The 26,409-nt window shown below is 34.4% G+C and overlaps 1 protein-coding gene across 2 annotated transcripts in view; it reads left to right on the top strand.

The window, feature by feature from the left end:
* The window catches only part of C2CD3 (C2 domain-containing protein 3), a gene marked incomplete at its 3' end in the record, with an annotated part of 101,514 nt that overhangs the window by 9,420 nt on the left and 65,685 nt on the right, over window positions 1-26,409 (top strand). Inside the window, exons 7-17 of one of the 2 annotated variants that reach the window (XM_035731891.2) lie at window positions 29-253; window positions 3,325-3,618; window positions 9,380-9,505; window positions 13,887-14,231; window positions 15,277-15,385; window positions 16,439-16,515; window positions 17,635-17,849; window positions 19,798-20,228; window positions 20,538-20,943; window positions 23,877-23,997; window positions 24,707-24,932. In XM_035731891.2, coding sequence (XP_035589648.1) covers window positions 29-253; window positions 3,325-3,618; window positions 9,380-9,505; window positions 13,887-14,231; window positions 15,277-15,385; window positions 16,439-16,515; window positions 17,635-17,849; window positions 19,798-20,228; window positions 20,538-20,943; window positions 23,877-23,997; window positions 24,707-24,932 — 2,575 coding nt within the window. Of the gene's footprint in view, window positions 1-28; window positions 254-3,324; window positions 3,793-9,379; window positions 9,506-13,886; window positions 14,232-15,276; window positions 15,386-16,438; window positions 16,516-17,634; window positions 17,850-19,797; window positions 20,229-20,537; window positions 20,944-23,876; window positions 23,998-24,706; window positions 24,933-26,409 lie in introns of those variants that run through there. The other variant, XM_051216986.1, reaches the window with a different exon arrangement.

Below are 26,409 nucleotides of genomic sequence, written 5' to 3'. Positions count from 1 at the left end.
AAGAAACTACGTGATTTTGTTTTAATAGATCAAATAGATGAATTTTTAAAGCGAACATTGCAAGCAGATCTAATTTTAATGGCTCCTGGTTTATATATTCAAGCGGTACGAGTTACGAAGCCTAAAATTCCTGAAGCCATTAGACGCAATTATGAAGCTATGGAAGCTGAAAAAACAAAACTGCTAATTGCTGAACAACATCAAAAGTTAATTGAACGAGAAGCTGAAACTGAGCGTCGTCGTGCAATAATTGGTAAGTTTATTATTTTCTTCATATTATTCAACTCCCAAATACACATGCGTTTCGATAATGCAATGAGAAGACAAAGTTTATCATAATTATGTGATATATTTGCACAATACATTCCGAACAATCTGATCACATATATACTTGTTAAGACATTTTAATATGAAAATAAAAGGTCAACTAGACTGGTTAAAGTTAAGCCGTAACAAAGAAAATAATAATAAAGTGCACAAAAACAGTGTGATAACCACTCTGGATAATAAGTCAGTATCAGCAGGGTAGGTTAAGGGCAACGACAAATTGTTTTTGAACGCATAAAAAGGGTTTCAGTCTCGAAATTTATAAACGGGACTAATTGTTTTAAATTTCTGAAAAGAAGAATCCCTACGGATGGGTTTATCAATTTAAAAAAGCTGATTTGTCTCTTATTTAGTGGTTTCATATCATTTTCTACTTGAATTTATTTCATTTGTATCATACAGGTCTCCCCAGTTTAGAACTCAGATCTACTGAGACAATGGTTTGGATTCGTTTTATTTTTATACATTCACTGTTATTCAGTGTAAATCATGTTGTCACCACTATTTTATAACAAGTGATAAACTACTCATGTTTTCAAATTGCTGTGACTCAAAGTCTGTAGACTATTAGATTTAATTTGTAGTTAGCTAATATTATGACATCATATGACACACTTTCGGAGTTAGATATTTATGGTCAACCTGTAGAATCCATACAGATATTCTTATTTAACGACCGAGCTGCACAAAAATATTCTAAAGCTAAATGTCGAAATTTTCTGGGATTGTGTTAGTGTAATAGCTGATCAAATAAACATTGACAATTTTCAAACTTTAAATCCCAGTGTTCACGCATCACTTGCCCAATGAAAAGCATAATCCTTTCTACAAATAAAAAAAATCAAGCAGTACATGACTATTTAGATCAATAGTATCTATAATTAAAGATATAGATTTATCTTCTACATTTCCGAAAACAGATTAACCATTTAATTTTAACAAATTTTTATAAAGTAACCCACAGAATTAAACCAAACTAAGAGAAACACTTACGAATAGAAAAGTAAACTGAAATGTATCAGTATGATTATAACAAAATAAAATAAATGATTTACTGTAACAGAATAATACAACTTGTAACGATAAAATTGGGAAAATAGTTAAATATAACTGTAAGTACTCTTTATTAATAAGTCAGATTGTGAGTAAAATATGACATGAACTCTATTTTGCATCCGGTTAATATCAGCCAGTGAAATCTTTCATTCAAAAATGTCTTCCTTGAACTTTAAAAACTTAAATGAATCATCGGTCTGCTTTAATCTTTTTGATAAATTGAATCGTTATTCCACATTATCAAAGTTTTTACAGCAAATAAATTGTTTCTAACCAGTTCATTTTCAAAACATTACAATCATATTTTCATATACCGCCGTATTAATTTATGAACAAATTCTATGTTGATACCCAGAATGTTAAAATGGGTATTTCTGACGAAAAATAAATAAAACACAAGATTTATTAAACATAGAAAATACATGCAATTCTTCGGGTAAGTAAATTAAATGTGCGACGCGTTCAATGCAAGTCCTCACTGGGGAGGTCCCGGTCGCTGCTGAAAGTAGTCCTTTACCGGGGAAAAATAACTCCCCAGTATCCTGTAATTTTCAGTGGTTTTTCTAGCTGAAGTCGGTTTGTGATAATAACTACAAGTTGACCGTCCTCCTCAAACCCTTTATTCTAATAATAATAAAATATAAGCAGTACATAAGTTTTTTTAAATGTATGAACAAAAGCAATCAAAATAGAGGCATGGTAAAGGCAAAATTTTAACAAACTACATTTGTACACATTTATTTACTTCTAGAAATTTCTATTTTCAACACAAAGCTAACAAACAAAGTATATATCTTGACTGGGAAGTAAATACGTCCAAACTTGTAAAATTATCTCGTGTTTTCCTTGATCTTTTCGTGAATCCGTTTTAGAAATCTTTTTTCACTTCATCATATTTCGTAGGTGTTGTAATAACCTTAATATGACAGGGATTAGTGATTTTTAGGTCTTTCAAGTCATCTCAAACATAATTGTGACCAATTATTAAACAATATTGTATATGATGTTGAGTTATTTACTTATAGGTATATGTCAATCGACCGCTGTAAGTTATTATCATTTTAATTGAGATCATGAACCGACCAATATTAGACCACCATTGAAAACACGTGAGTACTAGACGGCCATTTTGTCCCAGTATGAGTACTCCTCAGCAATGTGCATCCACGACTTCTCGCGCGCAAACGCTTAACCTCTAGACAACTGAGCCAGCATCCAACAGTCTTGATGTCTAACTTCAACCAATACGCGGTATTGCGCGACCATCCATTGTTTACGGTGAGTAACTGCCTCACACCTGACACGGTTGAACTTCACTGGTCGTGGCTTTATGATCTCATTTAAAAATCAACAATCACCACAATCCTATCTGTCCAATTATTGATATGGCTCCTGTTATGCTTAGATAATAATCAGTTTTTATAATTTGTGTTTATTTCATAACATAACTTAATTCTTGAATAACAAATAAACTTTACCAGTCTTGTATGGTTAATAGTGTCAAATCAGTTACTTCTGGACATATGTGACTTCAAATTAATTTTATAGTTAGTGTTTGTACAGTTTAAAATAACAGTACCAATATAATAAAAAACTTTGATAGTTAGTTATTGCTTGACAATGACTAACATTTCTGATTGATTGTACTTTAGCATTTTTATAATTTCTAATTTTCAGTTTCTTTTAGACTGTCATAATCATTTTTCACTTTATTCCAAAGTTTTTGAACACTATCGATTCATAACATACTTTAGGAAATGAATTAATACTTAATAGATAAGTCTATTAAATTTGGTGTTGACAATCTTGAATGTTTCACATACTCTACAATATTACATTCATTATTAGATTTTTATATACTTAAGTTACTTGTAGCTGATGCAAGTTGTTGTTATATTCTTTATTTACCTAAAATGAAGTTTTACTTTTATAATAAATTAGAGGCTGAAAAGCTAGCTGAGGTTTCTGCAATAGAATGGCGAGCTAAATTAGTTGCTCAAGAGCATGAACGAAAAATCAGTGAAGTTGCAGATGCCACACAACTTGCCCGATCTAAAGCGCTTACAGACGCAGAATATTATCGTGCCATGAAAGAGGCTGAAGCGAGCCATTTAAAGTTAACCCCAGCGTATTTGGAATTAGCGAAATACCAAGCTTTGGCACAAAACTCTAAAGTTTACTTTACCGGTGATCAAGGAAACCTTATTATGGATCTTTTGAACCAAATGTCTTCAAGTTTGTCTAGATCAAATGTGTCAACCAAAGACCAGGTCACATCTTCATTTGTGTAGCATTTCATTTTTCAGTAATTATACTACCTAAAATTTTTATATTTCATTCGAAGTTGTCTATTTATGTACATTTTTGTAATATTGTACAATAAACCAGAAACTTTTTACTTGTCAGTTCTTTGTTTTTTATACACACCAATTACAGATGTGATGCTTCATTTTCTAAGCCACTGATCTGTCATAACTTATGCCCTTGCACATGATGTGTTCATTTTTTTGGTGGTATTGAAACGTATTAGTATGTTTGCGATATTAGTAAGCGAAACTTTTTTATTTATTAGCTTAACTAGATTCTACAGGCATGCAGATCTGCTAGATAGAAGCAGCATTTCGTGTTACAAAGAAAGCTCAGTAAAATATTTGTAGCGCTATGGCTGATCAAAGTGGAGCATCCTTTTAAGGTGACATTCACTGCGATTACCTTGTTGATTAAGACTAGTTTTGGAACATGCGACTTAAGGTTTACCTTGGATATCTGTATATTATATTGGGATATGTAAGTGCATGGTTTAGCACACAACCACGAAATTTCTACTTTAGGTAGCTTAGCCACAGGTCGAGGAATATTCATGTCTCTTCTAATGACATAACTGTTGTCAAAGTGTTTCCTAATTTCTGCTCAATGGTTTCTTTCTCGAGATGTGCCTGTATAGTCGCCAAAGGTGTTAAAGCAGGTTTAGAGAGTTATGTGTAGTGGAGTTTTCCAGCCGATTAGTCACTAGACCCAGAGAAACAGTGGCTTTAATCCTCTTAGAGACCCTGGATTCTGTGTACACAGTCCTGTCGTTTTACGTGTTTACATCAGTTTGTCACAAGAATAATCCCTTAATGATTACTCACCTAAAGCTGGGTTCTTTCTCGTGCTGGCTCGTTACTTTAGTCCATTTTGCATATCAGTGCTTTATTGTAAACACTTAAAGATCTTTTCGAGTTTCCTCAGTATTATTGACAGATTACATTGGCACATAAATGATGTGAGGGAACCATTTGGAATTTCTTTAAAAGTGCGACTATACGCAAGCTCCAATAATGTTAACATAATGTTCGCCATATTTAAATATGTTCTGTAGTGTATGAGAGGATATTTAGTTGACTTCAGCGAAAAAAAATGAAGGAAGGAAAGGTGGGGTACGTAAATAACTTGCGAAACAATTAGAGTAAGAAGTAATATATGTATTACGAAAAGAAGTGAAAGGATAAGATTTGGTGGCAGGATAGAGGTTTATGCAGGAAGCGCTATGAAGGTATAAGTTGTTGCAATGAGTAGTCTCCAGGTGTCAGTTTGTGTGTGGTGTAGATAAAATGAACCTGTAAAAGTGGGGAAACTACCGTTCAGTTTGATGTCGAGTGGGTAGTGTTGTAGCAGTGTTGGCATTAGATAAGGTCCAAGTAAGTGCTGGCTAATTCTTGGGCTGACGATATACGGACAGTGACAACACCATATGAATTAGGTTCAAAAAACTCAAGCCGGAACAACCGGGAGATCGGATTCCAACGTTATTCAAATAGGACAGGGGTATTATTCCTCCTAGAGTTAAATTTACTGTTTTGATCGTAAACTACACATCAGAACTACTGTTCAGACTTTAATTGACTTCATTTCAGTTAAATTGATGTTGTACTTGTGTGTATTGACTTTGCTTTTATGTATCCATTGCATCAAAGCATACTTAGTCGAATTTAACTAGACTTATGAGGTTAACGTTTGAGATTTTGTTTTTAAATACCCATTTTTGTGTTACCACTTTTAGTTAATTTCTAAGATGGTCAGCTCTGCTTACAAATATGGACAGCCATATTCCTTATTCCCTGTGGAATAAGGAATGGAATGTAATGAGTGTAAGAAGTGGTTCCATAAGATGTGTACACGCTTAAATCCAACTTTCTATAAAACGCGCCCAAAACTTAACTCTCATTGGCTCTGTATGTTTTGTTGTCCGAGCAAAACATTACTCATCCAAGAGAAATTTAGCCTTCTAGCGTTGGCTAACAAAAAGTTTGACTAGGACTGTACTAGTAACATGGGTAGTGATTAGGAGGAATGCGTCAGTGTCGTAAGTGCTGTTACGGCACGTGCCAGCCACACGGCTGTGCAACACGTAATATGGCTTTCTGTCCGAAAACAATCACCGAGCGATACACCATTAGGTACTGGTGACCAAGTTGCAGAAGCAGCGACTGATGACCCAGAAAACCATTATCATCCGACTAGTTGTAATGTGGATGCTGCGACCGATGGGATATGGATGATGCGGAAACATAGAAGAGAAAGAAAGCTAGCCACGAATAGCTCCCATTTATTTGAAAGTTCCTTGGTGAACTTTTTGTGCCTGTTGGCAACCCTTGTTTTATTGATAGAAGAAACGCGACTAGTGGTGAATAAGTCTTTATTTAGATCGTCTCGCAGTCACACTGGGACATGGGATTACCTGCACAAACACGCAAAGCTTTTCAACATCCGATATAATGCCTATACAAAAAAAGAAGTGAATGGATAATTGAGCTCTACTGTTTTGACATATACTTAGTTGTTTGAGGTAAACTCTAAACTAATCAATCTAAGCTGTTATATAAGTTTACCATAGAATCGACTACAGTAGGATCGTCGGTTTGATTAATCTATCAACCAAGTAAACATACCTTCTGTTTCCGCAGCCCAAGGGAGTATTACCAAGTTTCTCAGCATTTGACTTCCAGTGGATGGCGACTAAACGAGTCAGCAATCGATGATAATCCATGAATGTCTCTTCATTTACTAGCTTGTTACCTCATTTTGTAGCATTTAATTTCCTCCACAACAATCGCTGATGGTTTGCTATGTGCCCTCTGCATGGTGATCAGAGCTTTTTAGAGTGGTGGGGGTAGGAAAATGTAGTAGGAACGTCCGAGGAAGTGCTGCGTTTCGTCCTACTTGGGACTAGTCAGCTGGATATACCTGCATCCCAGAGTTGATGTTTGTTCTAGGACTCGAACACAGTACCGTTCGCTTCAAACTCTATCGCGTAATCCACTTAGCTACTTAGTCGTGATGGTCACCTGCTTGTGCAATTGGGTGAAGTTTAAATTCGCTTAGCGCTGTCTTACTTGTATCTTTCCATTGTTATTCAGCACTGCGATTGATCAGCCTCACGATGACATATATGTATCCTGTGCGGATTGCATGGGTACAACGTTAGATCACAAGCTTTTGAAGCAAAGATGGACAGTGGCCAGCAGTGGGATCCAGGACGCGCACTTCCTTCACATTATGCATTGCAAACTCCTCCTCCAAAGTCTCAAAGTAAGACCCCAAATGGGAAACGTTCCACCTCATCAAACAATCTTGAGTCATTCGCTCAACTCCCACGACTCTATTACAAAAAAAATTAACACTGTGGTGCCAAGATCTAACATGCAGAATCTGACATCACGGTCGAAAGCCATGAACACGACTTTTATAGAAGTTAAACAGGTTCTCAGCCCAATTATTTGGAATTTAGAGCAGTCGAAAGCTAATGACCCTGCTAAGAGGCATGCACACGACATAAAGTTAGTGGAATCAGGCATGTACTGTTTGAAGAGATTTCAGGAGTACATATCACCAAAGTAAGACTGGATAATTAGATTTAAGGCGAGAACCAACCAAGAAGGTTCTTGAAGTTTGTACTCGGGAATTTTGATGAAAGAGACGTACTACTGACTAACACATTCTGAACTCGTGATTCGACCAGATTGACTGCTTGAGGGTCGAACCGAGTGGAACTAAAATGTCGGAAGCTGAATGACGAAATGAACCTTACGATTAAGGGTTCTCGGGTAGCCAGATCTTGTAAGACTATGCTACCGAGACCTGTTTGTGTAGAGCGAATGATTCTCAAAATCCTTTAAATGTGTCCTACCCGGACGCACTTAGTCTTCGAAATAAAACGTCCGGGCTAAACATGATGGTGGATGAATCAAGTCTCGATATAATTGTTGTCACAGAAACTTGGCTCACCTTTGATGTAGACCGTTACCCCATTACTGCAGGCTACATCTGTATTAAAATTGATAGAGTTATAAGCCGCAAGGTTGAAGGCATAATGTTGTATGTTAGAGATCACTTTCTCACACAATCAATCATACCGGAGACGCATTTTAGTCGTACATTTGAGGTAGCAGGTTGTACAATTAAGTCTAGAAACAAGTTAGTGTCTGTAGGCGGAATATGCCGTAGTTCGTGTTGTCTTGCTGACGGTTTTAACTTAGGACATATCTGTTCGTGGAGTAATGCAGAATGTTGTTTCATCATTAGAGACTTCAGCGCACCGCATATCAACTGGATAGAGCTTAAAGCTCCAGGTGGGGGTTCCGATAGCGACTTTCTATGAACCATCATTCAGTGTGCACTTGTACAAAGTACCGCAGAACCGACACATATTGACTTGGAACGTGACCCGTCATTGCTGGACTTTGTTCTCATACACCACTGTGAGGATGTCGTCGATAGTCAGCACCTTCTCGCACTGGTGAATAATGATCACGTTGTACTTTAGTTTAAGTTTTGAACACATGGCATACAATATTAACCTGCCCAAACCCATCCAAATATCTGTCGAACTAATGTTGCGCCAGTCAGAGACTGATATCTCGATTGACTGGCCAGTTAACTAGTTGATTGGAGACGAATGGAATAGGTCTGAGGCTACATTCGAGTCCCTAATATCGCTGACTGTCACAACTGTCCTTCCATTGATCATCAACCTCAAACTTTGTGAGACATTGGGCCCTAGTGAGTTACATCCCCGACTGCTGTCATAGCTTGCGGAAGTTATTTCAAGGCCGCTCGCAACGCTCATCAACATGCTCCTTTCACTCGCTGAACTCCCTAGAAACTGGAAAGATGTTATAATCAGTCATATAATTGGGGATGGTCAGTCTAATCACTACAGTCATTAAGCCGCTCGAAAAGAAAATTCAGGTTAGGTCACCAAGTCACATAGATTCTTACAATCTGTTGATTCCGAGCATCGGAATAACAGGTGCTGTACAGAACCGTATGTGAAACATCTTATGTGTCCGAAGACAGTAAGTTTATGGGATGCTACCCGAATGGAAGCCGGCCAAATTCGATGTACCTCAATGCACCAATTAGGTCCCCTACTTTTCCTTTTCCACCTCAATGAATTCCCTCTGTTGCTTAAGCAGTTGACATTATTGTTCGCACATGATTTTAACTTCTGGAGAACACTAGGAAGTGAGGTTGATCATTTTGATCTTCACGCTGACTTATACGCATCAGTCGAATGTTGTCGAGGTTAGAGGTTGGACGTTAACTCTAGGAAGTGTGCCCATGCACATTGGACACGGCAATAGTTACGACCACACTACTGATAATAAATCTCTTCCATAAGTTCAGGAACATTAAGACTTAGGAATAGTAATAAGTCACGACTTGAAAACAACTACGCATTGCAACGCAGCTGCTGCCAAAGATTACCGTGAGTTATTGTCACTTCGTCGAGCATTCAAATGCTTTGAACAGATGTTTCGAAAAATATATCTCATCTATGTAGGACCACACTTAGAGTAATAAATTCAGGCAGCTAACCTATGTCTGATACAAATTACTAACTCACCTGAGCGTGTCCAGTGTGTGTGGGTACAAAATCAGCGAAAGGTCTTTCTAAACTTCCTTAGGATGGGCGCTTAAAGCACCTAAATCTTTCCACTTTGTTGTATCGTAGGACGCGGAGTGATCTTATTTCGTATATCTAATTGCGATTTAGATGTTCATATGTCTTATCGTTTTGCTCCCTCCTGCACTGATAATCTTCGAGTTCACAGCAAGAAGGTTCAAAAACCGCGATTGGGTTCGGTTTTTCTAATGGAGTGGTCGATAAATGAAACGCCTTACACGAATAAGTTGTACTAGCCCCATAAACGAACATTTTCAAGGAGAAGATGGATCTTTACTGGAAGGCAAACTGTCAGGATTCACACAGGTACACGAACCTACGATCCTTATTACTGAAGACTCAAGACTTAAGAAGCACATGCATGCGTGGGTTGATCAACACAAAAAATCACTGTTTAGGAAACTCCAGTTGATTGTGTTGTGGATAATATTATGGGATAATAATATAATTAATTCCTCTACCATCTCAAACAGGTGGAACTTTGAGGTTTTTGGGGTTGAAAAGTGCTGTCAATCCAAATTATCTAGAAATCCAGAGCTAATCCGAAAAACGTGGACTGAATCGTAGGCAGGTTGTGTAGATGAACTAGAAGACTCTAAGGATGCCATAATTATTTGGAGTATGACAACGTCCTAACCATTACCACCCTTCCTAATTGAAATGTACGAACCCAATCAAGTAAACCACCACCCTAGTGTCGAACATATCTCAAAGTGAAATACATAAGAGGTTGGTCAACTCGTTCCAACCTGGATTTGGTCTACGACGGGTAAAAGATTTGTTTAGACTAAAAACGTAGCAGGGAACACCACATTCATTAACTGAGCTTAAATATATAGCACTACAATACGCAGTCCTCGTGATGAACGTAGTACGAGTAAATCTCACTGATCCACTCACATGCGGACTCCGAAAGTTCTACACATAAATTTTCGGAACAAAAGTAAAGTGCTGGCTTAGATTTAAAGTAAATAAAAGAATGTGTTTGAAGCTTATCGGTCTTAAAGACACACTATGTACACTTGAACTCATCATGGAACGAACAGATTACTTAATTGGCATCATCTTATAAATGTCTCGACACGCGTAAACTAAACGGCTTTATTAAGACTCAAGTATTCGAAAACTACTTTAGCAATGTATATGCCATAGAAATGCCCTTCCTGTCATTTCATAGAAATCTATTTTACACACACTGGATAGCTTGACCATGACTTTTGTCTGCTAAATAAGCTTGACATAGGCAAATCCACGGGACCCGACTAACTGAACCCCAAGTTACTAAAGGAATTAGCTAACTTCATTGTTAAACCTTTGAGTGTATGCTTTACTCTATCCGTAACCCAGAGTCGTTTACGAAAAAACGAAAGAACGCCATAGTAAGTCGTGTCTTCAAAACAGGTCCGAAACATAAGACTGAGAATTACGGACCCGTTAGTCTTACACATGTAGTTGTTGAAATTTTAGAAAACATTATTTGGAAGTTGTTTGGGTATATCAATGAAAACCGGACCCTTTCGGAAAAGCACCATGGTTTTAGAATGGGTCATTCCTGTCTCACTAATTTATTAGTGGCTTGTGAAAGCTGGTGCGCTCTTAACAACTGAAAGTTACATGTAGACGTAGCCAACATTGACTTCAACAAAGCTTTTAACGAAGTAACACAAAAATGCTGTTATATAAGTTGAGAATTATCAGAAATGGAGGCAACCAATTGATGTGGATAAAAGACTTCCTAGTAGGGCGTCAACTAATACTATTGGTGAACTCCAAGTTATCTAGTTGGGAAACTGCGCTTAGCGGAGTGCCTCAAAATACAGTTTTGCGGCTAGTGTTATTCCTCTTGTATGTAAATGACTTTCCTCGTCTACTACCAACATCGGTCTTGCTATATGCTGACGACGTTAAAATATGCAGAGCGATATGTAGTAAGGGGGATAGCTTAGATCTCCAAATTGACGTGGAGGACTCTTCCAAAAGACCATCACTGCCAAAACCGACACAGGCCATCAAGCCTCCTGTACTTTTCAAACTGAAACTGAACCGGATCTCGGACTCAAGTTACTAAGATATTGAATGTTCAACAAACATATCACCATGACCACGTAACACGAGTGATCAAAAAGTCGTATCGGTATAAAGATTTAGAAACGTCATCAGACATCGAGACACAAGGATTTATAATTGGATGAAATTTCAGCTTTGTAACAGAGATACTGTGTACTTGGATATTGTATCCAAAATTACCTTGAAGTACGGCAACACTCAACAAAAATTGAGCGGATTTTCGAAAATCCGGTTTTTTGTTTACATTCTACATAGAGATGCTTGGTTAGTCCCATAAGTCACGTTGTTATTGAAATATTTGTAACTGAAACTTAATCATACCAACTTGGTTGAGTCGTTACAAATTTTGGTATCAGGTACCAAAAAAACGAACAATATGTCCCTCGTCTTCAAGGGTAATATATTTTCTTGGAGGGTAATCTAGTATTTCTGTGAGATCATCATAATTAACGGTGCTATAGTTTAATATTTTTTCGAATTTTGTTTTTTTAGGAAATTTTTATGGTCTGTATATACGAATCAAATATTTATATGTTTTTTTTCTAAATATTTACAGCCACATTCATGCATTGCTGCACCATGAATTACTAAAAAGCATATTATGACAGTATGTTACTTATGGATCTAATTTAGGCATACGAATAACGGCCTAAATCCCTGGATTTCGGGGAAATTCTAGGGAACTTTGGGAAAATATTGATGAAAACACAAAATCTTCTCAAACGTCCTTCAGCAGGTTTCTCCAAAATAAATTAAATTTGTAACTAAGACCCCTGAGTGATGAAAAATGTTTGAGATTTGTCTCATTTTTCAGAAATTACTTAAAATGTCCATCTGCAACCCGATCAAAATTTCTCCAAAACTGATAAGATTTTCCCCGAAATCGAGAGAATTGGTTAACGATCAAAGAAAGTGTTGAATATTCTTGAACAATTTTTTTGCACTCAAACAATCTGGGAAGTGTACGTACAGCTTTAATAATTTCGAAGATAGATTACATGCAGAATGTTTTTATATATATAACTTTTATGTAAAACATGGGCTTTCTGATTATGTACTAGCCACCACATCGGAAAAGATATATGTATGTAAACTAAATTGTGTGTTCCTTAAATTACTTTTAATCAGTGCAGTTGGAGACGGAATTATACTTTCGGACAACGACACTTCTCTATCTGACTTCAGCACTTCCAAACGCATAAGATTGCAATTTGCATATCATACAATTTTGATGTTATTCATTTCTCAATAAGCTATTCAGCTAATGCATGAGAAATGGTATCAAGCAAACAAATAAAAATTTTAAGGTTTTAGATATATCAGGTTTTTGTGACTTTGAATATGTTTCATGTGATATTCATAAAATTCCATAAAGGAGATTTACAAAAATCGAAAACAGGATAATATACAAACGTGCTTCACACCGTAGATAGTATTATCAAACATTATATGGTGATTTAATTAGTTAGTTGTTTAAAGTAAAGCATACCATTGATTGAAACTGTTCATATTCCCAATATGGAATATGATATTTATGGAACAGCTTTAATCAGTTCCGAATTTTATTTCTGCTTTACAGTGCCTTATCAAAACCATTTTGCATTGAAACATTTCTTTTCACGTTTACTGACTCTTTGTAATTATTTGATCATTAATCAAGTGAAATGAAATTGAACAAGTCCTATTGTATTATTTCTTATAAAATTGTGTGATAATTGACTGTTAGAAATAAAAATGATTTGGTGTACTTTTTACACAATACCTTTAGAGACAGACAATATAAATTAACCCAAGTCTTAACTGAAAAAATCAGGTCTCTTACATAGTTTCCTTATGTATTTGAACTTAAGTCATTAGAAAAATTTGTTTAACACCATTCTTTACATTAAGTTATGTTAAATATACTTTTTTTCGGACAGAATCACATACACAAGTTTTTATATCTTCTCCAGTGTGAGAAATAACTACGGTAATGGGTTTCGTATTTCACTGTCAAAGTACGGATTAACAGTTAGGTATTTTTACACAACAAACTACTGATTGATGGAGCAACTAGCATAATCAACCCTGAGTTACTGAATAAACTAACGGGATTGCTAAAAGTCATAACTTTATGGAGATCAAAACCAACCGGCATTAATTAGATGTTTCTTAGCCCCGCCAACCTTTCTATTAACGTGTGTACGATGTCATTAAGCCTAGATTTTATGCCTATGAGTTCTCAATCCTTTAAACGATCTAAAACTGAAGTATTGTCTTCTAGCCTTTACAGTCCGTTTATTTTCTGAGAGTCCATATTGATTTCAAATCTCTATTTGACAAGAGTAAAATGTTGTAGATATTAATAACAGTCTAATGTAACCGTCAAAAATGTTATATAAAACCAGATTTAGGATTTCTAGATAGAGTTATCACTCGACTGAAAAACTCTTTCAAATAATAATATTAATGACAACATTTCTAGGCAAAAAATATTCCTGTTTTCTAGGACGATCAAATCGAAATTCAGACCACCCCAGTCAACATAATCTTGTCCAAGTTTATACAAATTTACCTCCAGGAATCGATTCAAAAGTGACAGCTTATCTCATCTTAATTGTCCGCCTCTTTCGCCCAAACTCGTCATACACTGGATCGAAACGTGTGGAACCGGGAAGTAATTCTTTGAATGACATTTATGTACAAGTTCGATGGTGGGGTGAACCGGTCGCAAAGAAATGCGCTATATTTTACCCTCGACTAGCGCATAAAGTTGGACATAAACAGGCAACATGCACCAAAGCTCGCTACAGAATCACCGTACCATTAGATCGATTTAGTGCTTATCTTAAAGGTATAATTTTGTTAATTACAATAACTGAATTATTATTTCAAGTCCGAACAATTAACTTCAGTTGTATGTTGCATGGTTATTACTATCTGATATATTTCGATTTTCTAGTGTGTAGACGTTTATTCTAAAAATTATTTTGACTACTTACTGGACTTAATAACAGGAAAATTGTCATAGCCTGGTACTTCTTTGCAGTGTACATTCACGGCTCACATCAGATCAAACTCAGTGTTTTTATATCTCCTATCAATTATAAAAAAATTATATCACTGTGATGGAATGTAACAGTTTACATATTTAATTGTGTTCTATTCAAAATATAGTGTTATGGCTATCTGAAAACATTGGTGAACAACTGTCTTACCGCTAAATTGACTGACTTTGAATGTTACAATGTTTACTGTAATTTTGGGAGACTCAATTTGAGGCTTGTCAGTAATAAGCATATGATTATTTGCTGACTAATTTTTTTTGATTCGTTACGTTATTGACACTATTTAAATAATTTCACTTAATTAACTCGGATAATTTATTATGGTCAGGAAGAAATAGCGACACTCATTCACAAATTCTATGAATAACGTTGATTAACATGAGATTGATTTCAAATTTCAAAAGATGAGTTACAACGTTGAACAATATATTTATCTGTTGTTTGTGTATCATGTCTAATACATGGGTTGGATGCCGGCTTAGTGGTCTAAAGGTTAAGCGTTCGCTCTAGACCGATAGGTCCTGGGTTAGAATCTCATGGGGGGGATCGTGTATACGCACAGCTGAGGAGTCCCATACTAGGATGAAACGGCCATCCAGTGCTTCCAGGTTTCTCATGATGGTTTAGCTTCGATTGACTCATAAATTCAATTATTAAATTACTACAACTTCCATAAAATCCCTCTCTGAGCATGGGGTTATTTTTAGTTAACAGTTTTTAAACAAGCAGATTAGCAGGTAAAACATTACTTTGTCTTCATATCCTGTAATCAGTTAATTTGCGGATATTTTATATTGAGATATTTATATGCGTGTATGTATTTATTTCGAGATATGCGTGAACTGCGTCTGGATGTTATTGATATTCGTCATCAACGTATTATTGGACGTGGACGATTAGATAGAGTTGATCGTTTGACTGCAACTACGCCAATTGATACGTAAGAAGAGTTATAGTTTTTATAGTACAACTTAAATACCTTTAATTTTAAATTTTGTGCGTACAATCACTAATTGCTTACCTCTTAAATAATGAGACTGTAAGTTTTCGGTTATATATATATTCAAAAGTTTGACTTATCTCTTTCTAAGCCGTAAGAACTCCATATTATCAGAATCTATTAGGATATGTGCATGCTGAGTGGATTGCCTTCATACTGCTATTAAATCGTAAGGTTATTAGTAAACTTGGATTGTGGCTAGCAGTGAGATCCAGCAGGCGAGTCCAGCAAACGAGTTTAAAATTGGTCGAAGTGCTTGTGCTGGATTTTATGCCTAGTCATTAATTCAATTTTGCTGAAACTTATATTTTTAGGTTGAAACTAGTCACTGATATGGCGTTCTAGAAGTGAAACTTACATAGTGTTACAGTGTACTATTTCAAGCCCGCGTAATTTACCAAACTTTCTAAACAGACAGATTTATCTATTTTTTCGAGTCACATTTTAATCTTGTCAATTGAGCGTATGTGTGTGTATTGCTTACCTTATTCTTAACATGTCATTAGCTTATTTTTGTCCGGCTGTAAATACCGAGTCACGCTTGGCCAAATTAGGTTGACAAGCCTGCCTTCTTCTCACTTCGCTTTCCTACTTCTCATTCTTAATTTCTCTCTGAGTAAACAAGTTCCTGAATTAAATTCACCCAAATAAACCCTCAGTTGGCTTATTATTACCGCCGTCGCACAAAAGGGGTTAGCCTAGGTGTAACATACTGAGTTAAATTGAAGATCTATATTCATGGCATATTCATTCTTTCCTTCAAATCTCTTTTATGGCTTAGCCTTCAATAACGAAATAACAGCTTCTAGAGTCGTATTGAACTAGCAGGATGTCTGGCGCAGAATGAATCTCAACAACAGAAGCGGATGAAGGTCTCAATATCCCAAAAAATTATTTTATCTAACATTTTTCTAAATTTGTCAGTATTAAGGAAGATTTCAGTTTGAATTGACCATTGAATTTTGGTGTTATTTTCTTTGCACAACTGTAAAGCATTTTACCCGTTATTAATGAAGTTGGCGAAAAATTGGGCGATTTAAATATATCTATAATGATCGAACCAGTTTTAAGTAAGCTTTATTTAATGATGTTATAATTGTGATAGTCGTGTTTCATAATTTAAAGATAAATTCATTCAATAATGTTGTAGTTTGTCCACAAAGTACAGGATTATGTACTAGGTTAAACAATTATATTCTATGTAACTAAGAAGACAAATGATGTCAGACATTTAATATGATATTTCTTCAGTAAATAATTCGTTACAAGGTCATTTGATTTACATCCTTACGATAAACTTAAAGCACTATCTTTCCAATTAATTCAAAAATTAGTTTGATTTTCTAAGAACGAAGCTAAGTGTATTTTGCTGATGACTGTTAAGTCTTCATATCGTGTTTGTTATTAAGAGTCGTACTAAAATGAGGGCATCACTCTATGAGAGGATCTTTACTGGAGTACTATTTTTGAAGTTATAATTAAGTGAACGAAAACTCAGTTGCGGAAAGCTAATTTTCTTGTTTAATGCAAAATCACACAATGGCTAAGTAAAATATGCAAGTTATGCATTAGGTACATCATCTGCACATCTTTACGTTGTCCTTCATATACTCGATTATTTCTCTGATTCTGTTGTTATTTTGATTACTTCATGATATCCTTTCTGTTTCATTCATTTCAATCTTCTTCTGTCGGGCATTCTACTTCTAATATTTGTTAAATGCTACTTATATCTCTCAGCATATATAGGATTCACCACAATAACACAAAGTGGATCTGATTTTGCTACATCAAATTATCATTCATCATGGCTATCAACAGTTATACAAAATTTGTTCACGTTTTCTACGTTCCATTGGTTTTAACTGATGCAATAAGTATTTAGAATTCTAAATCTACTTTGTGCCTTATTTTAAATACCTTGTTCATAGTACCGTTGTTTGAGTGACATATTTTAATAATAATCCAAAGTTTTCCCATATCACTCTCATTCATACATTTTATTTAAAATCTAAGTAATATGTTGAGCAATGATTGACAAACATGACCTATAAGCCACTAATCAATAATTAGCCAATATAATAAAGTTATCTACTTTATTTGTCCTTTTTTTCCGTTATACAACAGATTTGTTTTTGTTTATATATTTACTCATTGAATCTAATACTTTTTTATATTTCCATTAAAAGATTCAAATTCTAAGCCTATGGCAACACGATTTAATTGGAGAAAAATAGATCATGATAAATTATTTGAAAATAATAATACTACTATTGACAATAATCATGAGAATGTTGATGATAAACAACAACCGATAGAAAATGATGAAAATTCAATGAATTCATTTAAACAAGAACATGAAATTTCACTTACTAATAGTGATCATAGTGTTATAAATGAACAGGTAAAATGAATTTGTTTTCATTTAATCATAAAATTAAATAAATCTGTGAATATTTTACATGTGGTTACAAATGATTTAAAATGGAAATATTATTTGTAGTGACTACAGCGCAGCAGTTCATTCCATCCTACTTTATGGCAATGGAATGTGGCCGGTAAGAGTAGAGGATATTCGTAGTTTACTAGTATTTAACCATAGGTGTCTTCGAAACATTGCTCGTATATCCTGGGACCACCAAGTAAGTAATACAGTTGTAAGAAAACGGGTACTAGGTAAGGATGGCAAATCAATTAGTGAAGTGGTGAAACTTTATCAGTTGAGATAGCTGTGACATGTGTTACGTATGTCCAACCACCGACTGCCTCGACGTGCGATGTTTCGTGGTGTAGGAGTAGGTTAGAAGAAATCTAGGGGTGGCCAGACCAAAACATTGCACAAATCCATGAAGTTACTGACAAGTGGACTTAGCCATGTTGATAGGTGTAGACTACCTGGTTGGAATCCGCGAGACAATAGCAACCGATGGTTAGAGACGTGTTGCAAAATCGTTTGCAATGGCGCAGGTGCATCCACTCTTTGTGTTCTCCAAAATTCTAATCTTCTGAATTCTTCATGTCCTTTTTTTCGCTTTCCAAATTTATTTCACTGTATTATACTCGTTGAATAACATCTTCAAATCCTAATGTTTCCGTTTATTGCTTATACTTTTACTACCTCTACCGCTATGGGATTCGAATCGACAATGGTATCTGTGTGCTACTGCGGTATTGCAACTCGAACTGGTGTACATACGTACAAAGTCCCACGTTGTAACTGACTAACTGACTATAGAGACTACAATTTGTACGCTTTAGACTATTTCAAAAGTTATTTTAGATGCCATTTGAGTCAAGAACATTATTAATCTGGCTTTTGTATAGACTGCCCTATAATGATTATATTAGTTAATCATTCTGAAACCTCTTGAAATGACAAATATAGTTTATTTATGTCCAAGTGTTATGAAAGTAAGCTATGAGAGAACATTCTGTATCTATGATCTGTCGAGTCCACAGTAATAGTTATTTCTATGGCATAGAAAACTGAATGGTTTTTAGTTAAAGATTTTCGGATGACATGTCTCAGAATGGGTCACAGTAGCACAAATGCATTAATTGTCCATCTTGTTCTAAGTCTTGAGTTCCAAAAAAATCCTCCATAAATAATGCCTTTATAAACTATGTTCTTCAATGTTTTCCCTCTTTCTCATTATCATTAAGATTAGACTTGTTTCGACTCATTAACTATTCATTTTGTTAATCTCATATCGTTGTTAATTTTTCATAGCGACTTAAATTAACACATATCTACGCCAGGCTCTGCAGAAATTATGACTAACTAAATGATTCATTACAATTTTTACTCGCTGTCTAGTACAAGTACTTCGTTAGTATCAACAAATTTGGATTCTTGAGCAAATACCATGCACACTATACAGAGCTTATGTGACACTAATTTATAATTATTAATTTCAATTAAATCAGGGAGACTTCGGTAACGTCCTTTATTATTAGTTGATTGGTTTTTTTGACATCATAGTTACTGCTATAGACACATAGTCGTTGAATTGCAATTTCAACTTCTTAAGATATCCAGCTTTTCCTAAATTCTTGTCCTCTCTCTTCAATCGGGTTTGGATTACAATTATTGAAGTGGTGTGATGCCTAGTTATCGAGCGCTTTAGAAGGTGTAAATTCAACTAATATTAAGCAACATCTTTCAGTTGCTCACAATTTGGAATAATTGTAAACTATCTCAAAATAAAACGATACCTGTTAACTATTTAATCCGTGAAAATAAAAATATCAACTAAAAATAGATTCATGAATGACCATTCTGAAATTTTATTCGTTCCTTATCTGTTGGTCACCATCATTCGGATTTCTTAACCTTTTTTCTTGTTACACAGATTGATTCTATTCAATTCCAACAAAGTAATGATGTTGTTAATGAACATCCGGTTGATTTAGACATTGGATCTCTTGATCAAGATAATTATCATTCATCTCATACTGTGAATTTACTTGATAATTCAAATAATTATAGATCATGTACAACTATTCAAGGTCATGGCAAGGAATTAGTCAATAACGACAACGATAGTTTTTCAATTCATCAAGAAAATAACAATGATGCTAATTTTTCAAAAAGAGAAGAACTGTTATCTGTTGCATTAGAGAAAAGTAAACATTTACGTGAAGCATTAAGTTGTTCATCAATTTTCAACCAACATGATTATAATGAGAACGAAACTGATGATAAGAATAATATGAATGAGTTGAGAGAATCTCGATCTTATACCAGTGATGGACGTTTCTCAGACGGTTTAACACCAAATAAGTTAGTCAAACATTGATTTTTTGTTATTCGATTCGTATGTGTTTGTTCATTCTTTATTTTTGTTTGTGACAATTGAAGAATGTTTTGTCTGTGAATTGTTACATAGATTCCTATATGGTGCAATTCAAATAGAGTCACCTTAAAAATCAGATATCAGAAAACAGTATAACTATGTATTATTTTGTAGACGCCACAAACAGAAATCAACGGTGTTCAAACATTTAAAATATTGAATGATTAAATTATCAACTTTATCAACTCATCAAATTATTTCATATTAATTATTAAACGTTTTTTCGTCTACCATAGATTACATCATCATTCAAGTCCTGATCTTCGGAGTATCATGTTTGAAGATTGTACACATAATCATGATAATCGCATTCATTTAGCATCACAATTGAAAACCAAACCAAATAATCTTAATTTAATAAAATATATTCTTGACAATGAATCATTCGATGATCCAGTTCAAGTCACTACACACAATCATCATAATCATCATCGTCAGCATCACGCTAATTGCAAAAAATGTGTGCATTTAGAAAATTTAATGTTCACCAATGGTAATAATTGTGGTCTAGTTGTGGATCAGGGAATCGGTGTCACTCAAAACTATCCATTATCAAAGAATAACATGAATGTTCAATTTCGAAATTCAGAATATGTAAAAGAAGATGATGAATTAATTGAAAATTTATTATATAACAAAGAGGTAAATTATCAATAAATGATATTCAATATTTCATATTTTTAATTAAATAACATACATGAGCAGGATAAATTAAATCAATTAAGTTGTAAGCTTTATTTCAAAAATTAAATAGGACTGAATGGCTGTTGACTGAGAGAAGAAAAAATTGCTTAAGTAGTGAGGGTTTTTGTGAACACTGTTTAGCATTAAGGTAGGTATTTTCATCGCGAACTGACATTCGCATCTAGCATGGCTAGTGTCCACCCCTGAAGAATCCTACACTAATGTTTTCTAATTTTCAGTGATTTTGCAAGTGATATCTACATGTAATTGAAAATTAATGGGAATAAATATATGGGTTACTATAAGTTGTATTCATCTCATTTGGAGTATCACTAAAAATCAGTAGATATTGAACAGTTATTCAATCCTAGTACGAGAATCTTCAGCAGTATACCTACGATCGTGTTAAGAATCGAATTCAGGATCTTCAGGGGAATGTTTCTTGCTTTGGTTTGACTTGAAATTAGTTTTTGTCTGAATCATTTTAGTAAAATTATTTCAGTCAGTCAGTCAGTGCCATTATGGGTATGAGGGCTGGTGTCACTTCCCGGCTGCCCACACCGTGGAAGGGTATTTTTTGAGGAACCTGAAAAGGAACTTGGATTAGTGTTGGTCTTAAAGACCTGAGAGCGTGACCGCAGAGCCCAAGGGACAACTGCTTGAGGCCGGTCGCGCACGGCCTTTTTGTGGAAGGTTTTTGACGTGTTAGCTCCGCTCTTCAAAGAGCCTTACCGCCGGAGACGGAAATCCGTGAGGTAAGGTGAGGTGTGCATTTTTAGGGTCGACCTTTTCTAACCCCACCCCTCCCTGTGGGAAGGCAGCATCGCTGTAGATGCTGGTTGTCCAAGGGAAACACCTTACTGCTGTCACACCTCTCTACAGTCAGCAGTACGACTTCGCCCTCAGACCTTGAGTTGCTGCTTTTAGTCTTACTGTTCTCCAATCGACCTGCCTGGCATGTTAGAACCTACAGGAACATATGTTCCAGCCAATATAGCTCGGTTGGGTCATCACGATAGGCAAGCCCGACCACCGCGTCAAGGCAATAATGGAGTAACTAAAGCAGTAATATGTGAACTGAAATAAGTTAATACTTGATTTTAAAAAAGGGATTCAATATAGTTATCTCACTTGAATGTCGACAATAATCACTGATAAGACAATTCCATAAGGACAAGTAGAGCAATAGTAGAAGTAATTATAATACAAATATTGTTTTTGTACTTGAAAAACTGTCAGTTCAAACAAACAAACAACAGCGCAATTCACAGGATCAGAACAGTCATTGACATGTATGTTAAATATCACAAATAATAATTACTGTAAAGTACATTCTGGTTGTATGCTAATTTATGGTCATGATCAGGTTAATACTAGATGAATGCAATAAAATAAAAGTATTTTAAAAATCGTGATATACAAGTCATTTACTGTAATGATATTCAAAATATGAATTATATGATTCTGGTAAACTTCACAGAGTTGATTGGATTTTAGACAGCAGAACTGTAATGGTTATCAATCTTCTAAGTAAAGAGTTGTCTTTGGTAATTAGTACATCAGAAACATAATTTCGTTGGGCAAGTGGCATAACTACCTTATCATAAGCATTTTGGGATGGCATATAATTTTGTGTAGGAGGCAGAAGTTAAGAACTAGTATTTTTTTTAGTAGGAAGACTAAAAGATAATTGTTTGTGAGGAGAGATATTAATTAGTGTAGCATAAAAAGATTCCAGTCTTTTTACATGATATATAACTAACTAAAATTAAAGAAAAGGAAACGAAAATATAGAGCACAGAACAATAATAAAAATTACTATGATAGATCTTTTGTCTTATATGTGCTTGATTGGTTTTGAACGTCCTGATTTAAACCTATTTATGCGCAGACTGGTATGGGACTATTTTGTGAATTTGTTACAATGTACTATATTGAAGTTTAATATATTTACATGTATCCAAGATTATTGTTCTATGAATGTGTATTTTTTATTTTGCTCACTTGCGATGGGACTAGGGAAGCTAGTTGATCATTGAGGACATTAGAAACGTATTCATTAGAAAAGATTACTAGCAACTTCTTCAAATGTAAAATTCCAGTTATTCATACATCTCTCTACTTCTTGAAAGCATTTCTTTGAGCACTGACCTATTCAAGTATTCATTTAAATTGTATATCTTCATAATTGGAATATATATTTCACAAATTCATGAATAATTATAACACAATTTAATGTACGGTCGATGTTGTACTGTGATATTTTAGTCTAGATGTTTAGTTAAGTATCGATGGAAATTTTACCTATAGGAAGCTATTATTTGTGAAATCACCAGGTAATAATGAGTAATAATAGTTGTTGCATTTCTTAGATTAGCCGAAATTGAATAGTGCAGACTACGGGGTTTTGGTTCAATATTTTTAAGTATTCCATGTGCTAGAAATACGAAACAATAGTTATTGTATCTTTAATATACAGGCATTATCAGGTTTTATTTTATTTTAGACTAAAATCTGAACCAAGTAAATCAGTGAATAACGCATTGAATTGGAGGGTTTCGAGTCTTGGTATAAAGATCTATACTAGAACAAAGGTACTATTCATCTAACTAGTCCGAAATAGGATCTAATGCACTTATTGTTCTTCATTACTGCCCACTATCTAACTTTGATTAAGACCTGTGATTAAATTGGAATATCAAGGTAATCCTTTCACGATAAAGACTGACCAACTACAGTCCTTAACATCAACAACGGGAATGTATAAATACTTACAAATACAATCAAACCTTGTTTCACGTACATTATTCCACTCATATTAATATAAGAAAAAATTTGTTATTATTATTTTTAAGTTTGTTTATTTGTTTCTTTGTTTTAATCCCTTTTAGAATTCTATCGACGAAAATGAATTGTTGAATTCAAATAATTTATTCAAGCAATGTAATAACGTACAATCATTAAAACAGGATACTTTGAATGGAAAAATTATGAACCAACATTGTCCAAATAGTCAGTAGTGTTTTTACTCATCTAATATGCTTTATTTTATGGATATTAAAATGTATCCATTTTTCTTTAACTTTTATATACTTTATGTTATCTAGATTGTGGAAATTTTGTAGTTTAGTTCACTGAACATTGAATGTATAAATTACGTCAACATACGAAAATGATTTACTATTCAGTCACTAGTTCTCTGTCTATTTGTCAATGCCTATATGAGATGACTTGGGCAAGTATGTAATTATAAAATTCTCGAAGTCTCTATACTTTTACTGTTGTTTGCTAATGATGTCAACTGTAGTCAATTAAAAATCATTTTTTTCACATTATCATTCGCCAGTTTACCGTCATACATTGGAGTAGTATTACGGTACTTACATACAGTTATATGCAACGTAGAATCTGGTACATATATGTATTGGTTCAAGCTGCCACACCATATCAGCACAGCAAGTTGAAATAATGAAGATTAATACCAAAGCAGAGGTAGTATCAGTGTCAGTAAAAAAATGAACGGACAAAACACTTGTGGAATAACTGGAAAGCTCACTTTTACACGGGGTACACGTTGATGTCCAAAACGACAATGAAGTCTCTGAAAGTAAACTTTCTAACTCAAATGACAGAATACTACTAAGCGTTTTCATAATTATCACATTAGCTTTGATATAAATTTATTTTACCTTGCCTTATTCTTTTGTATTTACATATATAGATTTATCTAAATCTGGTTGTACTCTGAAAGGAGCCAATTTACACCTTAAATGTTTAAGTTTATGTAGAAAATATGCCGAAAATAAAATTTCCAATGTTGTTAACTCTTCTAAATCTACATTATATAAAACATCAAGAAATCCAACGAAACTGTCATTACAAAAATCTCATCCAATGTCATCATCACCAGTATTGCCATTTAATAAAATTAAATCGAATGACATCAAGTAAGTGATTTATAAGAATTTGAATAATATACAGTTTTTACTAATTAATAAATGTAATAGTAATATCTTCTCGATAGTATTCGAAATAATTACTGTTATATATGAATTTTGTGTCAAGTTATTATGAACTCCTTAATAAGTTTATATGTTAAAAGCCTGTTAGCAGAAAGTCGTAAGGGTTGATTTCTCTTACCTGACAATTATCATAATGTGATATTTCAGTGATCTAACAGAATTGACGTTCGCGAAAATATTCGACTCAGTTTCATCTCATTTCTAAATCACAAGAGTTATTACTAAGCTATTAGATTCATAACTAGTTTTCTGTGGGACGGATATACAATACTGCTGACTTTAACACTGGGTGATGTGTGTTTGAACCTTTGAAGATTATTGACTCTTTCAGGATTGAAGATAAATTTTTCAAATGAGCACCGAGTAGTGAATAATCTTCCTTACGATTTTTCCGTATGTACAACATCAAATTAAAGTGCTCTGAGTTATCAAACTGCATAGTTTAATTATCGAAATGGAAAAGTGTTCGGCATATAAGTAAAAACTTAGGATCTTGAAACAGTTTCAAGATCTTTTACATCTATAAATTACTGTTCATTTGTTTTTAGTCTCGTGAGCTCATTAGACATAAGATCATGTAAAGCCAGAGAATTAAGTATAAATGTACATATATAAGTAGATAGTTAGTTTAAGGGGTCTTTGAAGATTTCTGAATTTTACGTTTTACATCACAGAATGACTGTTGAACATCCATTGAAAATCACAAAGCAGGGAACAGCTTTTTATTTTCAATATAAGAAGTGAGCATCTGCAACGCCACCGGTGATGGAACCAAGGATCTCCAGGTCTCGTGGCAACCACTGAGTTGGTACCTAGTGGTTTACCTTTCTGAAGAGTCTCACGCAAATACGAAACAGCTGTCCAGTGGTTCTTGGTTTCTAATATTTGTCTAACTGAGATGGTGTGAACTGTAAATTAAGACTTAAATTAAAATTAACAATCTAGAGAGATAAATAACGAATTATTCAAGTAAATATTACCTTTTTAATTAGTTAATTGGCATAGTCAGTGTAATTTAAATAGATAAAGGCATAGTTTGTATATTCCAGTCTAAGCATAGGTTAAACCTTGCAATTTATATGCTGAGTTCTGATTAACATTGATCATGCAAGCATCTCTCATCGACTATCACTTCAAAATATTATTCATAAGTAATAGTATAATGTTTTTCGACTTTTATCTAAACTTATACGTACCAATGCTTTTCCACGAACCCAAATTGAAAAGTCCAAATCACGACCATCGGTTTCACATGCAAATGCTTGACCTCCAAACTACTGAGCCGAAATCCTATGATGTAAAATTTTGATTTCAATTCATGTAAGACGGACGCGTAACATGAAGAATTGATTGGAATTATCTCTATTCACCATTGACTCCTGACTCAGTGGTCTATAGGTTT

This window comes from Schistosoma haematobium, chromosome 6, assembly GCF_000699445.3.
Source record: "Schistosoma haematobium chromosome 6, whole genome shotgun sequence".
Classification (NCBI taxonomy): domain Eukaryota; kingdom Metazoa; phylum Platyhelminthes; class Trematoda; order Strigeidida; family Schistosomatidae; genus Schistosoma; species Schistosoma haematobium.
This window is presented reverse-complemented; position numbering and strand designations above follow the sequence as displayed.